At 52.9% G+C, this 25,714-nt stretch overlaps 1 protein-coding gene across 1 annotated transcript; it reads right to left on the reverse strand.

Annotated features, from left to right (window-relative positions):
- Positions 1-642: 642 nt before the first annotated feature.
- On the reverse strand, positions 643-22,017 carry TRAM2 (translocation associated membrane protein 2). Its single transcript, XM_032683981.1, has 11 exons — positions 21,821-22,017; positions 12,908-12,971; positions 10,645-10,754; positions 10,308-10,424; positions 8,674-8,732; positions 8,032-8,116; positions 7,846-7,916; positions 7,122-7,226; positions 6,847-7,005; positions 5,705-5,877; positions 643-5,087 (listed from the first exon to the last, which is right to left on the reverse strand). The coding sequence occupies exons 1-11, from the start codon at positions 21,938-21,940 to the stop codon at positions 5,014-5,016; spliced, it is 1,137 nt and encodes a 378-aa protein (XP_032539872.1). The 5' UTR covers positions 21,941-22,017; the 3' UTR covers positions 643-5,013.
- Positions 22,018-25,714: the final 3,697 nt, after the last annotated feature.

Below are 25,714 nucleotides of genomic sequence, written 5' to 3' on the forward strand. Positions count from 1 at the left end.
CATGCTACGAAACCGTAACCTAATCCTGAGCCAAGTCATGTCATATCCCTGGGCCAGCTGCACAAAGTATACAATTTAACTCACCAAAAAATATGTGCCTAAACCACACCAGATAAATCATCTCCTCCAAATAACCTTCTCCTCCACTCCCTGTGATGAAGGCAGCCACAAGTAACGACCTCCGGAGCAGCTGCCTGTGTTGTGGACATGGGAAATGTGGGAAGATGAAGCCCAGCTGGAAGGGCATGGATTGACAGGACAGGAGGGAAAGGCCTTAAGCTGAGAGGGTAGATTTAGATTGGATATTAGGAGGAAGGAATTCTTCCCTGTGAGGGTGGTGAAGCCCTGGCACAGGTTGCCCAGAAAAGCTGTGGCTGCCCCATCCCTGGAACTGTCCAAGGCCAGGCTGGACGGGGATCGGAGCAACCTGGGATAGTGGGAGGTGTCCCTGCCCATGGCAGATGAGCTTTAAGGTCCCTTCCAACCAAACCATTCCATGATTCCATGAAGAGGAGGACACAAGATGCTGCAAAGGGAACAGATTAGCCTGGTATGACAGGAGAAGAGACCAGTATAACCCATCACAGCTGCTTTGCCACATGTACAGCTTAGGAGTGATAAAACATCACTGGACAGCAGCAGTGGAAGAATCTATGCCTTTTATTCATTTATTTCAGAAAAATACTTTTGCTGAGTTTATCACAAGTCATTTAACAACAAACAACAACAAACAAAATCCGTACAAAAACTGAAGTAACAGAAAGAATGAAACAAACAGGATAAAATACAGAGACTGTTAATTCCCCCCACCCACTCAAAAATCAGGAAATACGGAAGTAGAGAAATTTTCCTCGAGTTCCTTTGCTGAAGTTTGATCCATTGAGTTCAACATTTTTGAGGAGAAACTACATGCCTCTGCCTGGCTTTTTCCAACAGCCATTCTTCCCAGCAAAACTCCACACACAGCCCCGAGCCAAAGGAGCATATTTCACTTCGTTATAAAACCTACCAAGCCAACCTTTTATTCCTGGAAGGCTGTAAATCAAACCCCATCATTTCTATCCACTGTTTACACAATTTGGGGTCCATCTACCAAAGGCAAGAGCCTGAGGCTGCTGTGAACCCGCAGGCACTGCAGCAAAGGCAGTGTAACTCCAAGCTTCCAGAGTCACTTGGAGGCAAGGAAGAGACATCTTAGAGTAGCCACTCTTCCCTGTAACAAGGAAGCCTACTATGCATTTTAAAACAGTGAGCTGAAGGTAAGGGGACCTACAGGGGAACTGGAACTTGTCTACTACTAGCCCAAACAGGATGAGTAAGAAAGAAAGAATCCTAAACAACAACAACAAGACAAAACGCGACTGTAATGCCCCATAAGGTAAGTGTCACTCAAAAATTGTACGTGAAATGCTACATCTGTTCTTCTTCCACCCCTTCCTCTTCCCAAGCCCGTTCTCTGACTATCTAAAGACAGAAAGAGAGAACTACTGCTGGTATTTTACAGCTCTTCTAGGCTAGGACAGGAGAACACTATGCTTCACCCCAAAATTCACAGGCTACTCAATTCCTGATCTCCTTAGGTTGGATAATGTACACAGATTACAAAAGCAGCCTCAAGCCCATGGGAAGGGTGCAAGCAATAGTGTCACACTAGAAGACCTGCAGTTTTGGATAGTCTCCATTACCTTCTGCACTGTGGGGGACAAGAGCTCCTGTGTGGGGTTGGATCTTGGTGTTGGATTAAAAGCTGGATTTTTATGACCTTGGAGGTGTTTTCCAACCTCAGTCAACAATTCTGTGGTGTTTTCTGCAGATGACACAGGGCTTGACAAGATGGGGCATGAGAAGAGCATCCACTCAAGGGAAGTGAGCTCGTGGCATTTAATACACAGAGCTGTCAAGGACAGACTGACCAATAAGGGCTTGTAAGGAAAACACTCCATTTGGGAAAGAAAAAAGCTCTTTGGGCTGAAAAGAAGGCTCGATCTGCTGAGAAATGACACGGACATAGAAGCAGTTACTGTGGGCTTGCAGCTGAGGGATTGTGCTTGGACTAGAACACAGAGACAGGAGCAGCCCCTCTGATGGAGAGGGGATTGCAAACCTCCAGGATGGCAGTGGATATTGCCTCACAACAAAGGCTCAGCCTAAAAAAAAACAACCTGCCAGGTTTGGGTCTAACAGAAGGATGGGGATTTCTGAGTACTAAATATAGGGGAGGGCAAAAAAAAGCCCCATCGCCTGCCTATAGGTTTAAAAAAACAAACGATAGAAAGAACACATGGAAATGTTCCATAACAAACTATCCCTTTTCCTGGTAGCTCTATCAAAAAGAAAACAAAAAACCACATAAACGTAGCATATGCTGTACATACATACTAAAGAGGGAGGGTGTTCAGCTATTGCTAAAGTACAGAGAGGCTACAACATAAGGCACTTGGGATACAAAGCATCATCGGCTACTGTACGAAGAGACAGCATTGTGCAAGTGGAAAAGCTGCCTGAAGCAAAGCAGGCAGGCAGGAGGAATCATTCAGCAGCCAGCTTTTTGGGGGGCTGTTACGTGTCGCCTGTTAACAGAGTCAACAGCTCAGCTGCTGTGAGGCACTGGCTCTGCGGAAAGGACTGGCTGAGGCTCCGGAGAGATCCTGGCCAGCAGTCGCTCTTGGAGGGCACGTGGCAGTGGATGGCTGGGGAGCAGAAGAGGAAGAGAAAGGAAAAACCTCTCACACTAGACCTTTTCCACGTCCTCCCTAAACATAAAGCTCTTTTCCCCCTCTGGACTCGCTGCCCCGTGGGTACTGCCACTGTCTCTGAGCCAAAATGCGTGTTATTGACCCAACACGGGCTGTGAGAAGCAACTGCAAGATACCTCCAAGGGCTCTGCTCCAACCTCCTTCCTCAGCTCCCCCAAGAAAGGGGGAAACCCTCTCCTGCCAATATCTCTTGTTTGACACTCATAGGTCATGAGGATAGAGGACCAACAGGAATTTGACCAATTGTCCTCGTATCCCTGAACATTTTCTCCCTCCAGTGCATCCCCAACAAGGAGAGGGAAAGGAAGGTACAAAAGGCATCCACAGAAACAGGGAAAAACCCCAACTCAACTCAAAGAGGGGCAGAAAATCAACTCTCACCCATTCCTCAAAACACAACTGATGAGAAGAACACCTGCGCCAGCCTCAAGCTGAAATTGCACTGGGAGAGAGACAGAGCTCAGCTGCCCAAAGGGCTGAGCAAGGGGCACGCCAAGGATCAATCCTGGACTGCCTATGGAAGAACACCCCAGCTCCCCCCAGCTCTGTGCCCTCTCTCCTCACCCAGCCAAGGGAACACACGAGTTGCCTGTTCCTGCGGCGGCAAAGCAGAACTAAAGCTACGCCCGACTTCGCTGCACAAGAGGCACCAACAGCAAAGCCCAGCTTAGGGACCGCCCTGGAGGAGAGTGTGGGGTGAGAGGTGCCACTGCTGCTCACCTGCCAAACCCAGCCTGGTGTGTGGCACCCCAAAGAAGTTCAGTGAGATGGCACTGACCCATGAAACCCCACTCAGATGCTGCTCCTCAGCAGCAAGGGATCAAGCTGGTGGGATCTGGCTTTCCACAAAAGCTCCTGCCAGCACATGGAGGTGGCAGCGGGCAGGAGCAAGAGGGGAAAGTGGTCTGCAGCAACAGATGGCCTCTGAGGTAGATTTGAGACAACTCCATCTGCCAACAGCTATATGTCACAAGTCAGGCTTTTCCTAAAATGCAAGCTGCTCCTTGCAGCCCTGGCTTCCTTCCCCTTCCCTCCCTGTCATCTCGTTCACAGCTCAGAAAGGGATGAAGGGGCTAGGTTTTTTGGAAGAAACCCTGGATTTGATAGCACCTTGGGTGGATACAAGCACTGTATCCTTTGGAAACAAAGAGTGAAGCTGGTGGCTACCGATGGCACGGCTGGATTGGTATGGTAGGGATGAGGAAGGCTGAGGTGACAGCATGAGGGGCACAGTCCCATTGATGTGAAAACCCTTTGGAGCAGCCAGTTTGTCATCTGGACATGGTCAGGAGCCACAAGAACACCAGGTCCACGGGGCAAAACAAGCTGGCAAAGGGCCCGAGCTGACAGGAGCCAGGCCAGTGCTCAGAGCAGGGCAGGACTCGAGGTTTCACCTGGACCTGAGGATGGTGCTGCCCCACGACAAGGCACTGTGAGCTGCAGAGCTGCTCAGCTCTTGAGGCTGGGAGCTCCAGAAAAACCACAGGGCAGCCAAGAGAGACCCAGCTGTACCAGAAGAGCTGGGGCAAGCAGAGGTTGGGAGGTGGGCCTTCCATATGAAGAAGGAAATTCTCTTTCTCTACTGCCCAGCTCTCCAAAATTAGCTGAAAACCAGGGGTCAGAAAGGCCCCACGTAACCAGGGGTCCACCATGAGACAAGACAGGGCTGAGGTTCCTCCCTCAGACCCTGTTCTCTCTTTGCAGCATCACCACCCTGCTGAGCACTGGCCCCATCTCACCTGAGAGTGCCCCAGGGCCTCAGGATCTCACAGCCCCAGCACACTCCCCCAGGAACCTGTTCCCATAACACACATTTGGTGCCTTCAAGCTGTCGTGGCCCTGTCCCAGGGACTCAGGGAAGCACCATGAAGAGAGAGGGGAGGAACATGCTGTGGGAGAAAAAAGGATCGTTTGGAACCGTCTACAACACATTTGTAACCATTAACCAAAATAACCAAACACTAAAATAGAAAAGAAAAAAACCAAAATTGCACACTGATTTACCATCAAATAGAGGAAGGCAAAACCAAGAGGGCTGGAAAAGGTTCCTATGAGGGGAAGGGAGCAGGGGAAAGGGACCTTTTTGGTTTTATTGCAAATGGTTCAAGAGAGCAAGAGAGGAAGGGAGGAGAGCGAGAGACACCTTGGGAAGATGACTGGTTTCCAAGCCACTCAAGACGCCGCCCATGAGGACCAGGAGGAGGGGCTGCTTAGTCTTGGTATCTCGCCCTCCTCCCCAGGAGACAATCCTTGGCTTCTACGGTGACTTCAGCTTCTTGGTTCGAGGTGAGGTGCCATTCTCTGCTTTCACCACCCCGTTTTCATGGTAACCTGGGAACGGCAATGAAAGGCAATGAAGGCGGTGAAGGGTCTAGAGGTTAAGTCCTATGAGGTGCGACTGAGGGAGTTGGGGTTGTTTAACCTGGAGAAAAGGAGACTCAGGGGTGACCTTATCCCCCTCTACAACTCCCTGACAGGATGGTGGAGCCAGGCGGGGGTCGGGCTTACTCCCAGGGAACAAGCAACACGACAAGAGGACGTAGCCTCAAGCTGTGCCAAGGGAGGTTCAGGTTGGACATTGCTTCACAGAAAGGGTGGTTAAGCATTGGAATGGGCTTCCCAGGGAGGAGATGGAGTCCCCATCCCTGGAGGTGTTCACGAAACACCTGGATGTGGCACTCAGTGCTGTGGTCTAATTGACGTGGTGGTGTTCATCCATAGGTTGGACTCGATGACCTCAGAGGTCTTTTCCAACCTAATTGATTCTGTGATCCTATGGAAAGAGAAAACTTTGTCCCTTGCACAGGCCAAACCATTAACCCTCTCAGGCCTGGCCCACAGACATGGGGAAAGCCCCCACTAGGCCAGGACGCTGCTGGGGACCCCCTGAGGGGGTGCTGAACCACAGGACTGATACCTCCCATGGTGCCACTGATCCCAGCACTCACCCGAGTCCCTCTTGAGCGGCTTGGTTTGCTGCTTGGTGCCGGTGGTGGCGGCGACGACTCGCTTCCGACTGCTCTGCTCGTTCCAGTACTCCCTCCAGCGCCGCAGCTGGAAGTGGATGAAGCGCCACATCACTGAGGCCTGGAAGAGGCACACCAACAGCAGCACACTCATTCTGGCAGGGGTGGAGAAGAGGCAGGCTGAGAACAGAGCAGCAAGGCCACCCCCAACCCAGCCTTCCACCCACACCGGGGCTGGTGGCAGGTGCCATCCCTACAGCCGCCACCATCTCTCCTTCCTGCCATCCCCTGAGCAAAGAGCAGCCACTTCCCTTTCCCTCCACACCATAAAGCTCTCAGGTGCTCAGGGCACTGCTGATTGTTACAACTTCAGGGTAAGAATGGATCAAAAGGATCATCTCGACCAGCACTGCCCAAGCCACACTCTGCACAGTCAAGGTACGACATTCCCAACTTCTCTGTACATCTAAAAGATGGATGTGGTTGGAAGGGAGCTAAGAAAGTCCCCCAAATCTTCATGTGTGCCAGCAGCCCATGGCTTCAAAAAGCTTGGGAATGACCAGGCCTAGCAAATTCTGAACTGAACCCAAAGCTGCTGTATGGCTGAGAAAGGCTCCCAGTCTTGACAGACAGACTGCAAGGCATGAGGAGCCCATCCCATATTCTGCTTCCCATGACAACAGAGAGCAAAACATGTCCAAGCAGAAGGGAAAATGCATTTTCCTTGACCACATCTGTGTTAATGCACTTAAAGGTGCAGCAGGGAAGGCCTGTAAGCCTTTCTCTAGGATAGACTCATGCTTTATGACTTCACTCAATGAACACCTTATTTGATGGTTTTTCCCCTCTGTAGCCTTTAAACCCCTTCTTGCTTCCTTCACACCCCTTCAGCTCATTAGGACCTTCCCTAAATGGAACCAAGATCAGATCCCCACTGGCATTTGGATGGAGCTCTGAGCAGCTTGGTCCAGTGGAAGGTGTCCCTGCCTATAGCACAGGATTGGAAGGAGCAGAGCTTTGAAATCCTCTCTAACCCAAACCATTCTGTGATTCTGTGACTTCCAAACTCAGCAAACCCCATCTTGAGATAACACAGCCAAGGAAGACACAGCAGACATTCCTACCTGAAAAGGATATTGTTGAAGAGGAAGCTGAAAAAATTCCCTCTCTCAGGATCCAGGGCCTGGCTCTCCACCCGTGGCAGCCCGAAGCCGATGACCAGGATGTACAAGGTGAGGGTGAAGAGTCTGGTGACCACAAACACGACAGCCCAGACATTAAACCTGTGGGAGGGACAAGCAGAGCTGTGGGCAGGAGCAGCTCCCAGCACTGAGATCAAGCTACGTGGCTCTCCCAGGCTCTGGAGGAGGTGGAAGCCCTGGGCAGCTCCCCTGCTTACAGCTTCTCGTTGTTCTCATCCGTGAAGTAAACCAGCCGGGCCATGTGGAAGAAGAACTCAGCCAAGTACTGCAACAGCAAGAGGATCAGCCCCAAGCGGGTTAAACTAGGAGGGAAGAGGAAGAAAAAAGCATCATTGGTCAACCTTCATCCTTCAAATCCAGCTAAAGCCTCTCCCCTGCCATTCCTGAGCTGCAGCACCAGCCTAAAGCCAGGCCTTTCTGCACCAGCAGGGGAAATCCCTGTCCCCAAACCATCAGCACAGCCCAAACCAGTAGGAATCCAACACAAAACCCTAACTGCTGGCAAGGCTGCTCTGCTTTTTATCATAGAATGATCTGTGTTGGAAGGGACCTTAAAGATCATCCAGTCCCAACCCCCTGCCACAGGCAGCGACACCTTCCACTACCCCATGTTGCTCAGAGCCCCATCCAACCCGGCCTTGAACAATTCCAGGAACGGGGCAGCCACAGCTGTGCCAGAGCCTCACCACCCTCACAGGGAAGAATTTCTTCCTAATATCTAACCTAAATCTCTCTTCTTTTAGTTTAAAAACATTCCCCCTTTTCCTATCACTACCCGCCTATGCAAAAAGTCACTGTCCGCTGCAACACTCCACTTTAAGCCTCCCATCCCACTGAGGATTCCCAGCTGACTCCCACTGCAAAAGGAGCTGCTCAGCCCCATCCCTGGAGCAGGATGTGGTGCTGAGGGAGGTGACTCACTTGAGCAGGTAGGCGCCGGCGATGTGCACCAGGTAGAGCGCGATGCAGCGCAGCTGGCGAGGGATCTCCTCCTGGCAGGGCAGAGAGCCATGTCAACTTCTCAACCCTCTTCACCTGCCCTCTCCCAAAGCTCCCTCTCCCAAAATCCAGCGTGTGGGATCCCCAGGTGGCCCACCTGGCTCTCACCTTGCGAACTTTTTGGAAGTAGAGCTCCGGCAGGGCGTGCAGCCAGTACGCCAGCTGGCACAGGTAGAAAAACTTCACCTGGAACCTGAAATGCAGGGATGATCCATGAGAGCCAAGCCAGGGCATGGCAGGACCCCAAGGACCTGGGTTGGCAGGGCAGCATCGGGCAATCCCTCCACTGCTTTGAAGCCACAGGATTTAGGAGGCATCATTTCTGGGCTGAAATTATTTGTTGAGTTGAGGCAGCCACACCTGGAGTTTATCCAGATGCTCCTGCTGCAGTCTCCATGCCCTCAGTAAACCTCACTTTTGTAAAAACCCAAAAAGGGAGGGTTATCCCCCACTTCATTCCTACTATGAAAAATAAACAGCAAAGAGACTTGCCCAAGGTGATGCAGAAAACAGCCAGGATGAGTAACCAGACTCACAGGACCTTCCTCATGGGGGAAACCCTCCAGAACACCCTCCCCAGGCTCACAAATGAGATATCCACCATTCCTCATGACCTCACTGCAGCATCCTTGCAGCAGGGTGCATGCAAAGGGTGCTGTGCTGTCAGCACCCCTCTCCCAGCCACAGGGAAAACCGTGGAGAGGAAGGAAGTGGTCAGCCCCGGAACAAAATACCCTCAAAAGTGCTTACGGAAGATAAACATGCGGGTAGTTTTCCCACAGACTCCGGGGGTTTGATACGTATCCTTCCTGAGAAAGAGAAGAGATGCAAGGCTTCAGCAAAAGAAACAGGTTATGATGGGGTGGGCTAATGTTACAGTGAAACAAGGAACTGAGGATGACACCCAGCCTGCAGAAAAAAACGTGTCCCATGCGAGAGCCAAGGCTGAGCTCACCAAAGCTCAGACAAATTTGGGGGTCTCTAGCACCCCTATAAAATCTCTCCAGGCCCTGTGTTTGGGGGGTGAAGGCTCCTTGCTCGGTTGCACACATGTTCCCAGGTTCAGGACAGGATGTTCTGGGGTTTGGGATGCTCTGGAGGCGTGAGGGTGAGATGCCTGTAACTGTGTGCATGGTCTATGGGGCTTCTCCCTCACTGGCCTGTCCAACCAAGTATCACTAAGGCAACCAGAAGTACTACTGATGAGAAAGGGGAACAAAAAACACCTAGAGAACCAATTTATTAAGCATTGGATAGTTTAATTTTCCACCTCAACTTATGCTTGCAGGGCAGGTTACAGGATGTGGCTCCCCTCTTGCTCCTGCCACGGGGATGCTGCACTGGGCTTTGGAAGGAGGTGTTGGTATGGGAAACTTGTCCTGCTGAGTCACCACCATCCATGCCCTGTCTGCCCTAAGCCCTTTTTTCAGTTGGGGGAGGCCAGGGAAAGTGCAAGTGCTGTGAAGGGTGACCTGCTTTGAGCACATGAGGTGTTTGGGGAGCACATAAGGGCAAGGAGGAGGTTCCAGCCCCACAGCTGGTGAGGGATGGGTCTGGCACTGGGAAAGGGGAGCCCAAAACCAGCAGCATCAACTAACTTTGTTACCAGTGTTTCCCTCCTCAGAGCCCAACAGGGTAGAGGCAGTGCCAGCAGACCTCTGAAATGCTGGCCTTGAAAGGGGTACTCTAATTGGAGCTGGTAGGACCCCCCAGGCAGTGGGGAGGGGACCTGTCCCCAAGGATCCATCCCCAGCTGGACCCCAATGGCTGCAGGCAGCAAAGCATCATCACTTCACACTTCCAAAATAGCCACAACACCTGTTCTTCCCTCCCCCTTCCTCCCCAAAAAGACATGTTTTCCCTCTGATTTCTTCTCCCAGCAGTTTTGGGTTGACACATTTGCAATGCACCCAAGGAACAGCGTGGCTTTCCTGTTCTCAGTGATCCCCTCACTGCCAGCTTGCCAGGAAAGTGACCACAAAGAGGGATCCCAAAAATCTGCCCATTAGCCCCACAACCCTGCAAAAGGCATCCAAAAACCTTAAAGCACTGAATATAAATAAAGAGGAAAATAAGAATCTGAGAAAGATGATCTGGAGCTGCAGATGGAGATGATGAGACCAAGAAAGATTTCTGAAGACTAGCTCCAAAAATATCTCACATCCCATTAGCTTATGCCTTGCACAGTGCAGGAGAAGGATCTCCCAAAACTGCCCTCACTCGGTGGCTGGAAAGATCCACCACACTTGAAAACTAAACTTGCTGAAATGTGCCCGTTTTGGCCCAGGGGCTGGCTGGGGATTCTGCTGCCAGTGGGATTTTGTGCTCCAGAACCCCCAAATTTCCCCTTGGCAACCCAAATCCCAGCCATTCCCATGCCTTACCGTCACCACGACATACAAGCACCAGATCACAGAGGTGAGGTGGAAGGCAACCAGCTGCCCTGACTCATTGAACTTGCTGTGTTTGACCTTGGAGAGATGCAGACGCCTGTTGATTTTCTGGGAAGGAGCAGAGGAAGAGAGAAAAAACCACGAACACATGAGCCACCGGGTCATCAACCCTCTCTCCTCCTCCTCCTCCTCCTCCTCATCCCAAGCAGCCTCCAGAGGTGAAGGCTCACTCATAATCACCACCTTAACCCCCAGAACAGCATTCAACTGCAGCAGGACCATGGGATTTGAGGTCTTTTGGTGGCTCAAGACATGGAATGGCACTCACGTCCAGGGCGTATTCCTGCACCACCGCGTGCAGGATGATGGCGATGAAGATGTAGAAGAGGATGGTGACCAGATCCTTCAGCCCATAGTGATACTGGACCAGCTCCCCATCTGCAAAACACCAAACAGTGGATCAAATCCCCATGACCCAAATGATTTCCAGGTGAGGGTTTAAGGGTCAGTGCGGCAGGGGGGTTATTCCCAATATGGGGACACCGGAGAGAGGTCATTACTGTGCCAGTGGCTGGAAAAAAGGGCTCCATCCAGGGTTAGTTCATGGCAGAGGTGGGTGGTTTCTCCTCCAATAGTTACACACCTCAAGGGAGGAGACATTCAGGACACCTCAAGCTTCCTCTGCCAGAGATGAGGGGCTGGGGACAGCCTGGGTATGGAGGCAGGAACTTATCAGCCTGCAGGGATGAACACATGGAAGGCTGAAGCAGGTGATGGGATCGGGGATGCCCCACTGGGAACATTAGGGCTGAGGATGGCATTTCCACCCCCTCGGTTATGATCCAGCACCCAGTCTCTTCCACACATTCCTGAAAGCTGCTGGAGCAGGATTCAGCTGCTGAAATGCAGATGCCTTATGCTGTTAAGAGATCTGAGACAGCAGCAAGGGGATAGAGGATGAGAAATAGGACTCACGGGAGGCCATGCTCTTCTGGAGCAACGGGAGACCCAACAGCACCCAAAATACCCCAGACAGCTGCATTTAGGTGACTATTTGCAGCCCTGCAGCTTATTGGGAAGAAGCAGATTTAGGAAAGCTGCTGTCCTTGTGGTGCACTGCAGAAAGCATCGTCACCAGCCCTGTTTACCCTTGAGCAAAGCTTCAGTTCAGATTTTTAAGATTTGAACAGGATTTATGAAAACATCTGGCAAAGGATATGAAAACACCCTGTCTATAGAAGCCTGGGCTGGGTGCTGTGCAAGCCCAGAGGTAAACATGGTGCCTGTATCCCAGAGCAAGGCAAAAGATTGAATTGCAAGTCCCAAGAAAATAATATTGTGCACATGTGCAACCACTCTGCCTCGTCTCTCCTCTCTCAGAAACTGCTCTAGCAGGAGCTGTGAGGGATGTGAAACAGCCTTGGAAAAATTTAGATGAGCAATAACCCTTCCTCCAAACAAGCTGCTGCATCAAGGCCTCTCTCCCCAAGGCCTCAGCCACCTCATGCTCTATACTGATACCCCATTATCTGGCTCTGGTGAGGTGTTTCTGTGCCCTCCCTGAGTTTTCTGGCATCAGGAAACAATAAATCCCTTACAAACCAGCAGGAAGTTGTCTGGACTGTGCCATAGGGGAGCACAGACCAATTTAATCTGGGAGCTGGATGACTTCTTCAGCCTTAACGTTCAAAGATTTTAAGGGCAGAGCTTTTATCTTCTGCATGTCTGCCTCACTGTAGTCCCACTAATCCCAACACCCTGCTCTTTCTTTGGATGATTACTCAAACACTTCCAATTAACTGCAGTTTTCTGCCACCAAGCCAGGCTTTGTGCCCCGGGCGTTTGGCTCATCCTGAGCTCAGGCTTTACCCAAACCACCTCCTGCTGTCTCCACGCCAGTGCCCAAGATCGCTGCCAGATCCACAGGGGCTCTGGGCCAGGAAGGTAGCAACCAGCAGCCAAAATATGAACAGGGGCCGAGCCTCCAGCTGCCTCCTGGCTGGCAGCTGGGGTACATCCTCTGGTCTGTTTGGTTCAGAGCTGCACCACCTCAGAGCCTCCTCAAATCACTCCATGTGAACCAGGCCCATAACCTGCCTTGTGCTGTGCACCACGTGCACCTCCACACGTTCACCTTGTTCCATCCCTCCAAAAATCAGCAAGGCAGGAACTATTGTGCAGCCCCTGCTGCTTAGCAAAGAGGTAAATCCCTCCCGCTCCTCAGCAGGACATGGAGCTGCTCCAGGCATGCAATCAGGCAGTTTGATCCTGCCTGACCGGGCTTGGAGCAGGATCCTCACCCTGCAGGGAGCACAGAGCAGCCTGGCCATGGCAGAAACACAGAGGAAGCCCCAAAACCCCCTGGAAAGCATTTCTTCCAAATCCTGGCAGCATGAGGGCTGGCAGACATGATCAGAGTTCTCTGAGCTGCTCAAACTTTGCTTCTTCCCAAAATATTTTTAACATCTCCTTTACCACCAGAGACAGTGTGATCAGTACAGGGTGAGCCTGGGCCAGCTGGCAAAGAGGATTTGGGACAGACCACGACTCAATCCTCCCCTTGGGGTGTCTGGAGCAGATGCATCTCTTACCTGCTGTAGGCACACTAACGTTGTACTGAGGTAAGATGAACAGGAAGGCAGTCTTGGCTGTGACCTGTAAAAGACACACAGAGGGGGAAAAAAGCAAATCAGTTGTTGATTCCATTCCTCTGCCACCATTTACTCTCTTTTCCTACCACAAAGGGAAAGGTAAATTGTCCAGGGAGATGTACAGGCACCTGCTTCACTCGCAGAAACATCTTTCAGCAAGGAGATTGCAAGGGAAGTGGTTTGACAACAGAAACTTGGGATTTGGGAAGGAGAAAGAGAGGTATAAAGGAGGGAGAAACCTGGAAAAACAACACAGCTGGAAAAGCCATGAGCCAACCTGACAGGGGAAGCCTCTTGGTTCCCCTTGAGGATGAGCATCTCTCCAGGAGCATGGACCATCCTCACATGTGACCTGCTGCTCAAGGGACACTGGGAACTGACCCAACTGGCTATTTGCATTAATTAAAACTAGCCCTCATTCCCATCCACTTGGGCAGCCACACTGGGAATCCAGCCTGAGTAGGGATGGCAGCACCCACACATGAGAAACTCAGAGGCTGCAAAGCCCTATGGACTGGCTACACATGGATTTAGCTCCACATGTTTGTGGAGACTCCTCCACTTGGTGAGGCTGGACCCTTCTAGGGTCTGTGCAGGCACCCATGAAGGTCCAACAGGGCAAGGGAAAAGCAGCTTTGACAGACATGCTGAACTTCACTCTAGTTACCCACAAGATTCCATATGCATGCACAAAAAAGGAATAAAAAAGCCTGGGATGACACATCAGGGCCCCTGCAAACCAGGGCTGTGCTGCTCACTCTTTATTTATTGAATCACAGAATAGAATCATGGAATAACCTGAGTTGCAAGGGATCCACAAGGATCACTGAAGTCCAACTCCTGGCCTTGCACAGGACACCCCCAGAATCCCACCAGGTCCCTGAGAGTGTTGTCCAAAAGGCCCTTGAGTTCTGGCAGCCTTGGGGCCATGACCACTTCCCTGGGGAGCCTGTTCAGTGTCCAACCACCCTCTGGGGGAAGAACTTTTTCCTGATATCCAGCCTAAACCTCTCCAGAAACAGCTTCATGCTGTTCTCTCTGGTCCTGTCTAAATCGCTTTTAATTCAAGGGAATGATCCTTCCCAACAATGAAACAGGAGGGTTTGTGGGAATGGGGCACAGCATTCCACCCCAGTGCATCCACAGGATGCCCCAAAGCTGCACCTCTGAGACCAACACACCCTCAAGGCTGGGGCCACAGCTCAGTGCACAGACATCTGACAGCAAATGTGTCTTCATCCCATCCAACCCCACAGTGGCAGCAGGTCACCAAATTTTTACTTTTCCAAGGGCTCCCAGCCAACCCTCCAACGCTTTGCAAGCACCCACCTTCATACACTGGCAGCCCCAACAAATCCCATGCCCGTCCAACACCGATGGAGACGAGCTGCATTTCACACAGACGGAGCTACCACTGTTCCAGAGCTGCAGGCTATTAAAATCCCAGCTGGAAATTGCTCCAGAGCTTGTGGGGGGGACACAGAGGCTTTGCCAAGCGTTCCCATTCTGCCCCCATGAGCATTGAGCAACCAGCCAGTGGCTCTGTTCCGCTGGCACAGGTGAGGGACAGAAAACTCCACAGTGTCTTTTCAGGATGTTTGGGGATTTAATTTTTTTTTCCCACTTAAAAAAAAAGGAAATCCCACATGTTGTGCTCTTTTTGTGGAGGAGTAGATGCAAGAAAGGCTCTGCTGCAGGATGGGGTGGGGATGGAAAAAGCGCATCGCCCGGCCTTCAGCTGGCTTAAGGAGACACTGCTGGCTCTTACAGACCTTGCTGGCCAGGAAAGCCAAGTTGCTTCATCCCAGAGCAGTACAGCACATCCAGGACCTGGACTTCACATCCAAACCCCACCACAAGCTGGCGCGGGGCACGATACAAACACACAGAACTGGCGGTGGCTGTGATGCTGCAGAGATGGGTGGACGTGTCATGGAAGTGCTGACGGCAGCAGGCACTGAAGGATTTACAGCTACCCAAGTACCTGACTGACATCCAGAGCTATAAACAGCTGGAAAGAAGACATCATCTCCAGATGAAGCCTCCTAACCTGCCGAAGGGGCCACAGGTCAGACTTGTGAGTCCAAGAAAATGACCCTGGAGTATCTCCGAGGTGGGAAGCAAAGCCAGCACAGTGCTCAGCCCCAACACAGTTTGCAAGAATGCTCGTGATCTTCTTTTCTAGAGGGCCTGGTAGGAAGGTTTCATCCATCCACTCCAGCATCAAGCAATGCTCTGTCCCATCTCCACACCCGCCTTTGCTTTCTATAGGCTGGAAGACCACCAGCAGCTTCAGACGTCACCTTTGCACCCCCCCCTTTCATTACAGAGGGGTAGTGGGCTGTTTTCTAAAGTCTAAGTAAAATATTTTACTGCTAAAGATAAATGTAACATCCTGGACACAGGCAGGCTCCTGACGGACCAGTTTCCAAGGACAAACTGCTTGTCTGCTCCGTTTGACAGATGGGGGAGCCCAGGCAAACCTGCAGCCACTCACTAAAGTGCTACAGCGGCCAAGTATGAACTCCAGGCATCCACCCTTCCCATCTTACAGAGTTTACATGGAGGGAAGGTCTCCTCTAAGGCACCAAAGGCATTTCCTTCTCCTGCAACCAGTTGGGAAGTGTTCACACTGACTGTGAAGCACACACCTGGCCAGGGAGCCTCCCCCTCCAGGCATCACCACAAGGACATCTTGGTTCAGATGGTCATTGCTTCTAGCAGCAGATGGAGCATGAAACACATGAGATGAACCACCCTGAGCAGGACACTGCTACATTCCTCCATCTGGAAGGTGAGGGACACGCTGCACATCCACGGGGCGACCTGCAACTTGTTGATGTTTCTCACCACGTGCCCCTTGCCAGCGGGCACAGAGGGACAGGGGACTTGACCGAGGTCATGGCTGAGCTCCAGCAAGTGAACATCAATCTTCAAATTCCCACATAACCCCCTCAGTATCCTGTCCACTATATCAACTGGGAGCACCCATGGTGCACCCATTGCTACACGGCCCTGAGTAGTGTATAGTGCCAGACACACCATGGAGCAGCTTAAGCCTCCTGGAAAACAGGGAATGCCAGAACCGTGACCTCCAGCAATGGCACCTCCAGCTCCCCTGCAAGGCAGAAACCAGGTCTCCTTGGCTTAGGAAGGAGCAACGAGCACCAGGGATGGCAAAGCTTTAGGGATTGCATTGAGCATTTCACAGGCAGCCAGAGAAAGCAGAAGTTTGGAACGGGAAGAGCAACATGAGGATTATTCAGAGGCACAAGACGTTCGCTGCCTGTTTGTTCTGAAAAAAGATGCTGGCATGGGAAAGGAAGTGCCAGGCACGCTCCTGCCCTGCAGGGCAGGAGAAGAGCCAGAGCTGCCACCAAACTGCTGCTGGCAGAAGTGGAATTCATAGAATCATAGAATAATTTAGGTTGGAAAAGCCCTCTAAGATCACTGAGTCCAATCATGAACTCAGCACTGCCAAGCCCACCACTAACCCATGTCCACAAGTGTCACGTCTACATGTTTTCTGAACACTTCAGAGATGGTGATTCCACCACTGTCCTGGGCAGCCTGTTCCAATTCCTGAACACCCTTTCAGTGAAGACATTTTTCCCAATATCCAACTGGCTATTAAAATCCCTGCACAACTTTTTATAGGGTGGGAGAGGGGTTTGCCTCCATGGGACGCACAGAGCAGGGACCATGTAGGAAAGGCTGTACCTTCCTCATCCACTCCTCATCTGCTCCTTGCCCGGCATTAAGGGCATCTCTATGCAGAGGGAGATGCTCCTCATCCTGCCTTGCATGAGGGATGTGGTAACTGGGGATGCAGGTTAGTGATGGGCTTGGCAGAGCTGGATTGGACACAATGAACTCAGAGGTCTTTTCCTACCTTAATAGTTCTATGATTCTATGTGCCTGAATCAGGTAAATTTGGGAAGCAGTTGTCCTGGGAGCTCTCTACAGTCATGCAGAGGGAACAGCATCCTCAGCAGCGGGTGGGTTTCTGGTGGTTAAAGCCACTAATGTGAGAACCAAAGGGCAGACGGATGGTGAAGACACAAAACTCCACGTGCCCACCAAGACCAGAGTTTCCTGCGATGCTCAGGACAGGGATGAGGCTGCTTCTCATGGCTAAAAATCAAACCAGCACATCCACCTCACAGCCCCTGACGGCAGAGCAATGGATAAAGCCAAACAATCCCAGCACTACTACACTATGCATCTTTATTTACTATGCATCTACTATCTACCACTAGGCATCTACTCCTGATAATGTGGTGACTGGAAAAATCCAAACACCCACCATCCTGGAAACTGCTGTTTAATACAGAGCAGCAAAGCTCTCCCTACCCTTTTTTAGAATCACAGAACATCTTGGTTAAGGGACCTTAAAGATCATCTTGTTCCAACCCCCTGCCATTGGCAGGGACACCTTCCACTATCCCAGGTTGCTCCAAGCCCCATCCAGCAATTTAAAAAAATGCTGTTTTTTCCCTGCCACAAAAGGCTCCAAGAGTCCAAACCCAAATCCCAATTACACTTGTGCAGATAAGCACGTGACTTTTAATAAAGGGATTTAAGCACATGCATCCAGGCAGTTTAGCACCTCTCCCAAAATCTACCTGCTGCAACTAAACACCAACGTGTTCAGGAACAAGGGATAATTTTTGAGCATCCTTCACAGAGAGGTACCAGGCACTCTATGAACTTAGGGAACAGTGGACACTCCATCCCTGGAAGTGTCCAAGGCCAGACTGGACAGGGTTTGGAGCAACCTGAGGTAGTGGAAGGTGTTCCTGCCCATGGTAGGGGATGGAATGAGATGATCTTTAAGGTCCCTTCCAACCCAAACCATTCTGGGATTCTGTAAAACCTGTTTCCCTTCTCAAAAGCCTCATTCTAGCGGGATTTGCAGTTGCTGTCTCTACCCCAGCCAGGAGCCCCCAGGCACTCTGCCTGCCCCATGGTCCTCCTTGAATTAAAATCACTTTGCAGGAAGGAAGGAGCTCCAAGCCTCTGGTGGGGGAGGCTGGGGGAGTTTCTGCAGTCAGAGCTGGGAAAATATTTCCAGGGCTTGAAAAACAGCTCAAACTAATTACAGATAAAACGCTGTCCGAAGGCTTCTCTCACAATGTGGGGGTATTTTTCCCCCAACCAGTCAGAGTTTGAAAGACAAACTTGCTGACCCAAGGTATGGATTGACACAGGCCCTATATGTAAACTAAAGCCCAAACTTTGGACCAAAGCCTTTAAAAGTAAACATCTGGCTGGGACAAAAAACCCTTTTCGAGGGCGGCGCAGCCCCTCTGCTCCCACAGACACGCTCATCCCTCAGCACAGCATGATTTTCACTGCCTCACAACCCTCCTGTTTATTCTCTTTTTAAAACTAAACCTAAATTCTGGGTTTTTTCCTCCCTTTTTCCCCCTTTTCCCCAACTATCCAGCCCTTAACGTCGCCCGCATGGCCTCAGCTCCCACATCTGGCAACGACCAGGGGAGGCAGAAACATGTTTTGTTTTCCCGCATTAACAACGAGAAGGCCTTAATTTTTTAGAGTACTACGGAGGGGACCGGGAAGGGGGAAGTATATTTAGCAGGAAGCCTGGAAATAGCAGCTCATTCGTCAGCCGCCTTCGTTTGACAGTGTCACAACCCAGAGTTTGGGAGCCCGTGACTCACACTCTGCTCACAGGGGAAAGCCCAGCAAGGCCATAGCAACTCTTATAAAACAATGGGTTTTTAACTCTGTTATCATTTTCTTATCATCACCCCATGCGTAAAACTGAGTTTTAGTTTCCCCATTTTAGAGATTGCAGCAGGAGTCCTCATCTAACACAGGAGCTTGCCCAAAATCAGTGAGGTCTTCCCCAAACTCAACCCACTGATTGACCCACCCCAGACAGGACACGGGTCACCAGCCAGCTGCAGGTTAAACCCAGCCTGGCCTTGGCTTCATTTTTCTGCAAAGCAGGGTGGAAAAATACATGCAAAGCCATTTCTGCAGGAGGATGGGAAGCACCTGTTTCGCGTTTCTATCACTTAAAATAGTTTTTCACCAAAAAAAAAAAAGAGGAGGCTTTTCTTTCCGAGCTCCAGCAGCCACACACACGTGGCAAAATCCCTCCCTGGCACCACACAGACACACACCAGGTGTGTTTCACACCCTGAAGGCTTCAGGCAGGCTGGGAATGAAAAACACTGCATAGTGCCAAGCTCTGGACAGCTCTTTTTAGGGAAACCCCCTCCAAGCCCGGGATTTCCCTCTCTGAGCAATGCTATGATCATCTAAAACACTGGAATAATCAAATCCAACACACCCGTAACACCGGTGAGCAGCCTCACGCCACACTTTGTGCCCCCAAATCCCATCATGTACCCGCTCCCTGCTGTGGAGGAATTCCCAGGTTGGTGAATCTGTCTGGAGGGGAAAGGTTGGGCACCCAAAAGGATACTCAGGGTGCACCTTGCTTGGGGAAAGGGAGACACCCAGCAGCCCTCCAGCATCATCCTGACCAGGGTGCTAGAGCAAGGAAGCGCTCAGCTCCTGGGGGATGCCTGGGAAAAGGTTAAAAATCTTATTTGTGTCTTCCCAAAGAAACCTCCCCTGCAGGAAACGGCCTATTGTGAGCAGGATTCGGCCGCTTCCGCTGAGCCTGAGCCTGGCTGTGGCCACCAGCATCAGGAAGGTGGAAGCCCGGCTGCGGGGTGGGAAGCAGGGATGAAAGGAGAAGAAGGGACAGCCAAGTGTCCTCCTCACCACGGCAAAGGAGGAGATGAAAAGGTGTCAAAAGGCAGAAATATCCGAGCTGCCACCAAAAATCATCGTAGAGGGGTGGCACAAATGGGCATGGATGGTTTGGAGGGCTAGGGAAGAGCAGAGCCTGATTTCTCCTTCAGAGGGAAAGAAAGCAGGAGAAATAACCATAAAAATAAAACAAAATAAAATAAAATACCCACAAGGATCAAGAGCTGTCTCAAACCCCATGCTCAGGCCCATGGTGTGATTCTTGGGGTGTGCTGTGCAGGGCCAGGAATTGGACACAATGATCCTGATGGGTTCCTTCCAACTCAGCATATTCCATGGTTCTGTGATTCTGTGATGATGCCAGGAGGGGATGCAGCCAGGCAGTGCACAGGGAGCACTGGAACCCACCCAGTACGGCGAGCACCGTCTCCCTGAGGTCTGCGGGGAGAGCAGCAAACTGCTGCCTTCAGCATCCCAGGGAGATTTAATTAAAAGACACTAAAAAAATCAGGAACACCACAAACTCCTCCCTGCTGGCACCTCCACAGGGGGGTTCATCACATTTCAAACCATCCTCAGAGCATCACGTCAACCAAAATCACTCCCAAGCCCAGCTACCACCTCTCCAGGATGGGGTTCCTGACGTGCAACCATAGGCACCAGCATCCCGAAAAAACCACCTGCAGGGAGAAACCCTGAGATAGAAACGAGAACTCACCGACTTTTTTCTTTTTCAAGTACCACAATGAAACTTGCAGCCCAACTTTGCATCATTTGCATGTGGCTTTGGAATGCAGCTGGCCCTCTTGGGCTAGTTTTGAAACCCTTAAATAAATATATATATATATATATATATATGCACAAGCACATAGAAAGGGGGTTTGAGTGCTGGAAGCCACTCGCTCATTCAAAGCATTCCCAGTAAAAAAAAAAAAAAAAAAAAGGGGGGGGAAGGGGGGAAGAGAAAAGCAAGGGGGGCTCCAGCGGGAGGGAATTAAGGAAATGGATTTCCTCCTCCTGCGATTTGCTGCAAGAAGGAGCCTTTCCTCCTCCGCCAGGCCCCCCGGCCACCCCTTTCCCATCCGGATTTGCTTTGAAACGTGGCACTGCGCTGGAGGGGAGGGTTCAGCGGGGGAAGAGGGGGGGTCCGGCCCGGCTGTGCCGCTGACCACGGGCTCGCAGCCTCGGCCGTGGATGCCCGGAGCCAAGAGAAGCCACACGGCCTCCTGCGCTCCCGTCTCCTCCCCGAGAAGAGGGAAGGGAAAAAAGCAAGCTGGGAGGGAAGGAGCCGGAGCAGGGGGAGAGCGGCATTCCGGGCATGGCGCTGGCGGGACAGCGGCATTCCCGGGGGGGGCTCCGGGTGAAGGTATCCCATGGAGGAAGGTATTCCATGGAGGAAGGCAGGGATGCCTTCTCATGGCCCAAGGTGGGATGGCCAGGATGGGGAAAGGCCAGGGAGCCGCTGGTGTCCTGCCCGAGGCCCAGGAGCCCCCGGTGCTCGTCCCACGGCGCTGGCTGCGGAGAAAATACCTGGAAAAGGGCTAATGTTAAAGAAGAAGAAAAAAATGGGGGAAAAAAAGGCAAAAAAAAATTCTTCCCATTTCCAAGAGCTGGGAATATCGGCCAGAGCTTGGTTTCTCTCTGTGTGAGGCTGATGAACCCCACTTCAGTGCTTGGGACATCCCAGCAGCAGCGGTGGGTTTGGAGAAGGGCGTTTGACATTCCCTGTGCTGCCCCTTCCCAAACCAGGGACCCCGGGCAGGGCTGGAGCAGGGGACGAAGGATGTGCCACTCCAAAAGTCGGTACCAGGCTGGGTCCCTAAAGGAATTTGTGGGACACACACCTCTCTGGTGGTGGGTGAGCCACAGGGAATGAATGAGGCGGCGCTGTGCCCCCCCAGACGGAGGGGTCCCGTACCGCAGAGCCCCCTCCCCAAGCGGGATGGGGGCTCCCGGCCGGGGTGCGGACCCCCCTGAGCCGAGACAGCCCCGGGGGGGGGACACCCCGTGCAGAACGAGGGGGGTCACCTGGTCCACAGGGTGGGGACACACACACAGCCGGCCCCGGCGGGGAAGGGGGATGCGGTGGAGGGGGGGTCTCACCTCGAACATGAGGGCGATGAGGACGCTGAGCACCAGGCAGAAGCCGATGTCGGCGTGGTTGTGGATGAGGAACTCCTGGCTGAAGAGCGGGTGGCTCTTGGCCCGCCGGCGGAAGGCCATGGCCGGGGCCGAGCCGAGCCGAGCCCAAACTTCCCCGGGCCCCGCGGAACTTCGCGGAGCTCCGCGACGGCCCCGCGCAGGCGCCGCCGCTGAGCCCTCCCCGCGCCCGCCCGGCCCCGCACGGCCCCGGCCCCGACCCCGCCCCGGCACGGCACGGACCCGGCACAGCACCGGGCACGGCCCCGACCCCGCCCCGGCACGGCACGGACCCGGCACGGCACCGGGCACGGCCCCGACCCCGCCCCGGCACGGCACGGCCCCGGCACGGCACCGGGCACGGATCCGGCACAGCCCCGGGCACGGCCCCGACCCCGCCCCGGCACAGCACGGCCCCGGCACAGCACCGGGTACGGCCCCGGCCCCGGCACAGCACCGGGTACGGCCCCGGCACAGTCACGGGCACGGCCCCGGACCCGCCTTGGCACGGCACGGACCCGGCACAGCACCGGGCACGGCACCGACCCCGCCCTGGCACGGCACCGACCCGGGTACGGACCTGGACCCGGCACGGATGCAGCACAGACCGGGACCCGGCACCGACCCCGCCCCGGACCCGCAGCCGGGTACAGACCCGCTACAGCCCCGGGCACGGCACTGGCACGGCATCGGCACCGGCACAGCCCCGGACTCGGACCAGGGCACGGACCTGGACCCGGAGCCAGACACGGACACGGACCCAGCCCGGGCACTGGCACCAGATCCGGGCCAGGACCCGGACCCCGCCCTGGACCCAGCCCCAATCCCGGATCCAGACACGGGCACGGACCCGGCACCGCACCTGGGCATGGATCCGAATGCGGACCCAGCCCCTGCCCCGGCTCGGCACAGCCCTTGACCCGGACCCGAACACGGGCATAGACTCAGGCCCCGAACTGGCACTGGAGCGAGAGCCTGGACCCGGACCAGAATGCAGACTCGACACTAGCACTGGCACTGGCACAGCACCGGTACAGGCCCTAGCCCCGGTCCCCGGCTGCCCTATGCACGCCCTGGCTCTCAACAGGGGACAGAACCACCCACTGCCCTCAGCACCCACCTCCCATCCTCACACAGACTCATCTGCACCCACCTACCGTGCACATCTGGACACCCACCCACACACCCCTGTCTGTGCACGCCCAGCCACCAACCTGTGTCCCAGCACCTACCCCCCACCATTTACCCACTAGCTCTGCACCCCACAGCCTCAGCACTTAACCTCAAATCTCCCTCCCTATTAACTAAGGAGAGGCCTGAGGCGTGGGGTGCCTTCCCTACCCCACACCCTTCACAAACCCACACCCTGGCTGGGGCTGGGGTGTAGCAGCGCAGATGGAGACAATCCAGATGGGTCTCCAGGGCAGAGCAGTGAAATATTCACTGCTATTTATTGAAGCCAATCTCTAAAATCCCCCCTGAGCTCCTCATGGAGCCCCAGGGACGTTAGGGGAGCAGGCAGGGCCCTTCAGTGGCTTTGCTGAGGAAAATCAAGGCACAAACACGGCTTTGATTTTAAGGATCTCCCTTCAAGCAAAAGAGTCACTGTATCCTTTTGCTTTCAGGATCTTGTTCAGCTCCTCCAACACCCCTGGGTCCCCATGGATCCCTCACAGATCCTCCCTGTGGCCATTAAGGATGGATTCACAGGAGGGAGAAAACGCTCCTGCAGCGCGTTGGAGGGAACTGAGCCGTCTCAAACCTGGTGTTGAGACCACAAAGCATTTTCCTCCAGCCAAATCCAGCCCGGGAAGCACAGTCCCTGGCTCCTCATTAGGCACTCAGTCCTATTAGGCAAGTCCTGATTAGCTGGGTTTACCCTCCACTCCCCCCCCGCCCCCCTTCCTGGTGTTGTTTAGCCTTGGAGCCACGGGCACAAAGCTGCAGCCTGGGCCCTGTTCCTTTATAGGAACACTAAAGGCACCAAAAAGGGGTTTGCAGCAAACCAAATTTAATTAAGGGGGGGAAAAATATCCAAAGTTTCAGCTTGGGAAAAAAAACAAATAACAACCCCCGGGGCAAAGAATTCTATTGTCAGTAATGTCCAAGTATTGTGTTTCAATGTTGTTGGAAGTGAAAAGATGGTTTTTCTGGGTAAATCTTTCCTGAGCTAGTTCAGGGGCGGGGTTACATCATCTTGGAGCTGGAGGGAATGTTTTTTCTCCCACCCCAAAACCTGTGCTCAGAAATCCAGGCAAAGAGGGAGGTGGAAAACAGTGCTGCTGGAAGGTGAGATCCCAGCAGAGCTGGGGCAGGGCTGCTGCCAACCTCGTGCCCTGTCTGTACCTTTCCATCCTGCTTTGTTTTATTTTACCTTGACAGAGGGACAAGGGTGACCTGTTAAAAACAAGCCAAGGGGATGGTGCCAGCAGCCACGTCCCCAAGCCCAGACTCACCTGGGTATTGTGTAATTTCTGATGGATGTAGCCTCTGTTCCTGCCTTTTTCCAGATCGCTGGTGAGTGGCATGGCCAGTTCTCCTGGGGAACCTGCAGGTCACTCCCTTCATTGTCAAAATTCACTCTTGGTTCCTGCTCCCTGCTCCTGTGTTGCCCTTGAGACCTTCTCTTACGAGTGGCACTGAGCTCTCCTGGGCTGGGGCATGACCCTTTGCCTCTAAAGTGCTGGAGAGGGTTTCTTTAAAAAAAAAGGAAAAAAAAAAGGTTATAGGAGGCAAATGAGCTGAAATTTTCTATTCCAGAGCAGGGAAAAGCACTGGATAATCTGTCTGAGTGCAGTGGGATGGAAATATCCCCTCGCTCCAGCCCTTCTGTGAGTGGCTGAAGCCCAAAAGTTGGTGGTGTGCATCCCAAAAGGCTGGGCAGATCCCAGTCTAGCTCAGCATAACATGCCTCATGCAAAAGAGCTTCATGGGAAATGCTGCAGAAGGAGCAGAGGGTCTGACTGGGTCTCCTCAAGCATTTGGGGCACTTTGAGATTTCATCAGCTGGTTCCCCTCTGCCCCTCTGCCAGCTGCACTTTCTCATCCTGGGTTTGGACTGGCCCAGGGCCGTGTTGCTCCACACAGAGCAGTGACATGGGATTTGGGGGATCTCTGCACCCTGTGGGTTGATGTGAAGACAGACCAGAGTGGGGAGTGACCCTGTCACCCCCAGGCACATATGCACAGCTCCAGGGATACACCACCAAAATCAGGACTCAGCACCATGGTGCTGACAGCTGGAGCTGGTTCTACCAAACCAACAGGTTCCCATCCTGCATTCAGTGTGGTCAGTGGCACCTCCCCTTGCACACACACCTTTGGATCTGAAGTCACCGTGGGATATTTGCAGATATCTGGATGACTTTCCAGCCCTGAATTCTTGGCAAGACCCTGGCAGGGGTTTCCAGACTTTCCCCATGGCCCACTGATGCCTGGGGAAGTAGAAGGAGACTCCCACAGCCATGGTCTCATTCCTCCAGGCACTTGCTGTGCACTGTATCTGCCACCTCCACTATCCCACAGCTCCCTGTTTCATTCTCACCAGCTCCCACCTGCGATGCCACAGCAGCCTCAGTCCCTCTCCCCTCCAGTCCCCATCCTTGGAGGGATTTAAAAGCCATGTGGATGTGGCACTTGGGCACATATTTTAGTGATGGCCTTGAGTGTGCTGGGGGAATGGTTGGACTCCACGATCTTAGAGGACTTTCCCAATGTGCACGCAGCCTCTGGACCTTGAGCAGCATCTCCCTCTGGTGGCAAATGAATGAGGTTTTGAGAGAAACACCTCCCCAGCGTTTCTCCCCTCTGGCACCATTGGGAAAAATCTGCATGTGCACCAGGTCATTTGGGTATCTT

Source organism: Chiroxiphia lanceolata, chromosome 3 (assembly GCF_009829145.1).
Source record: "Chiroxiphia lanceolata isolate bChiLan1 chromosome 3, bChiLan1.pri, whole genome shotgun sequence".
NCBI lineage: Eukaryota > Metazoa > Chordata > Aves > Passeriformes > Pipridae > Chiroxiphia > Chiroxiphia lanceolata.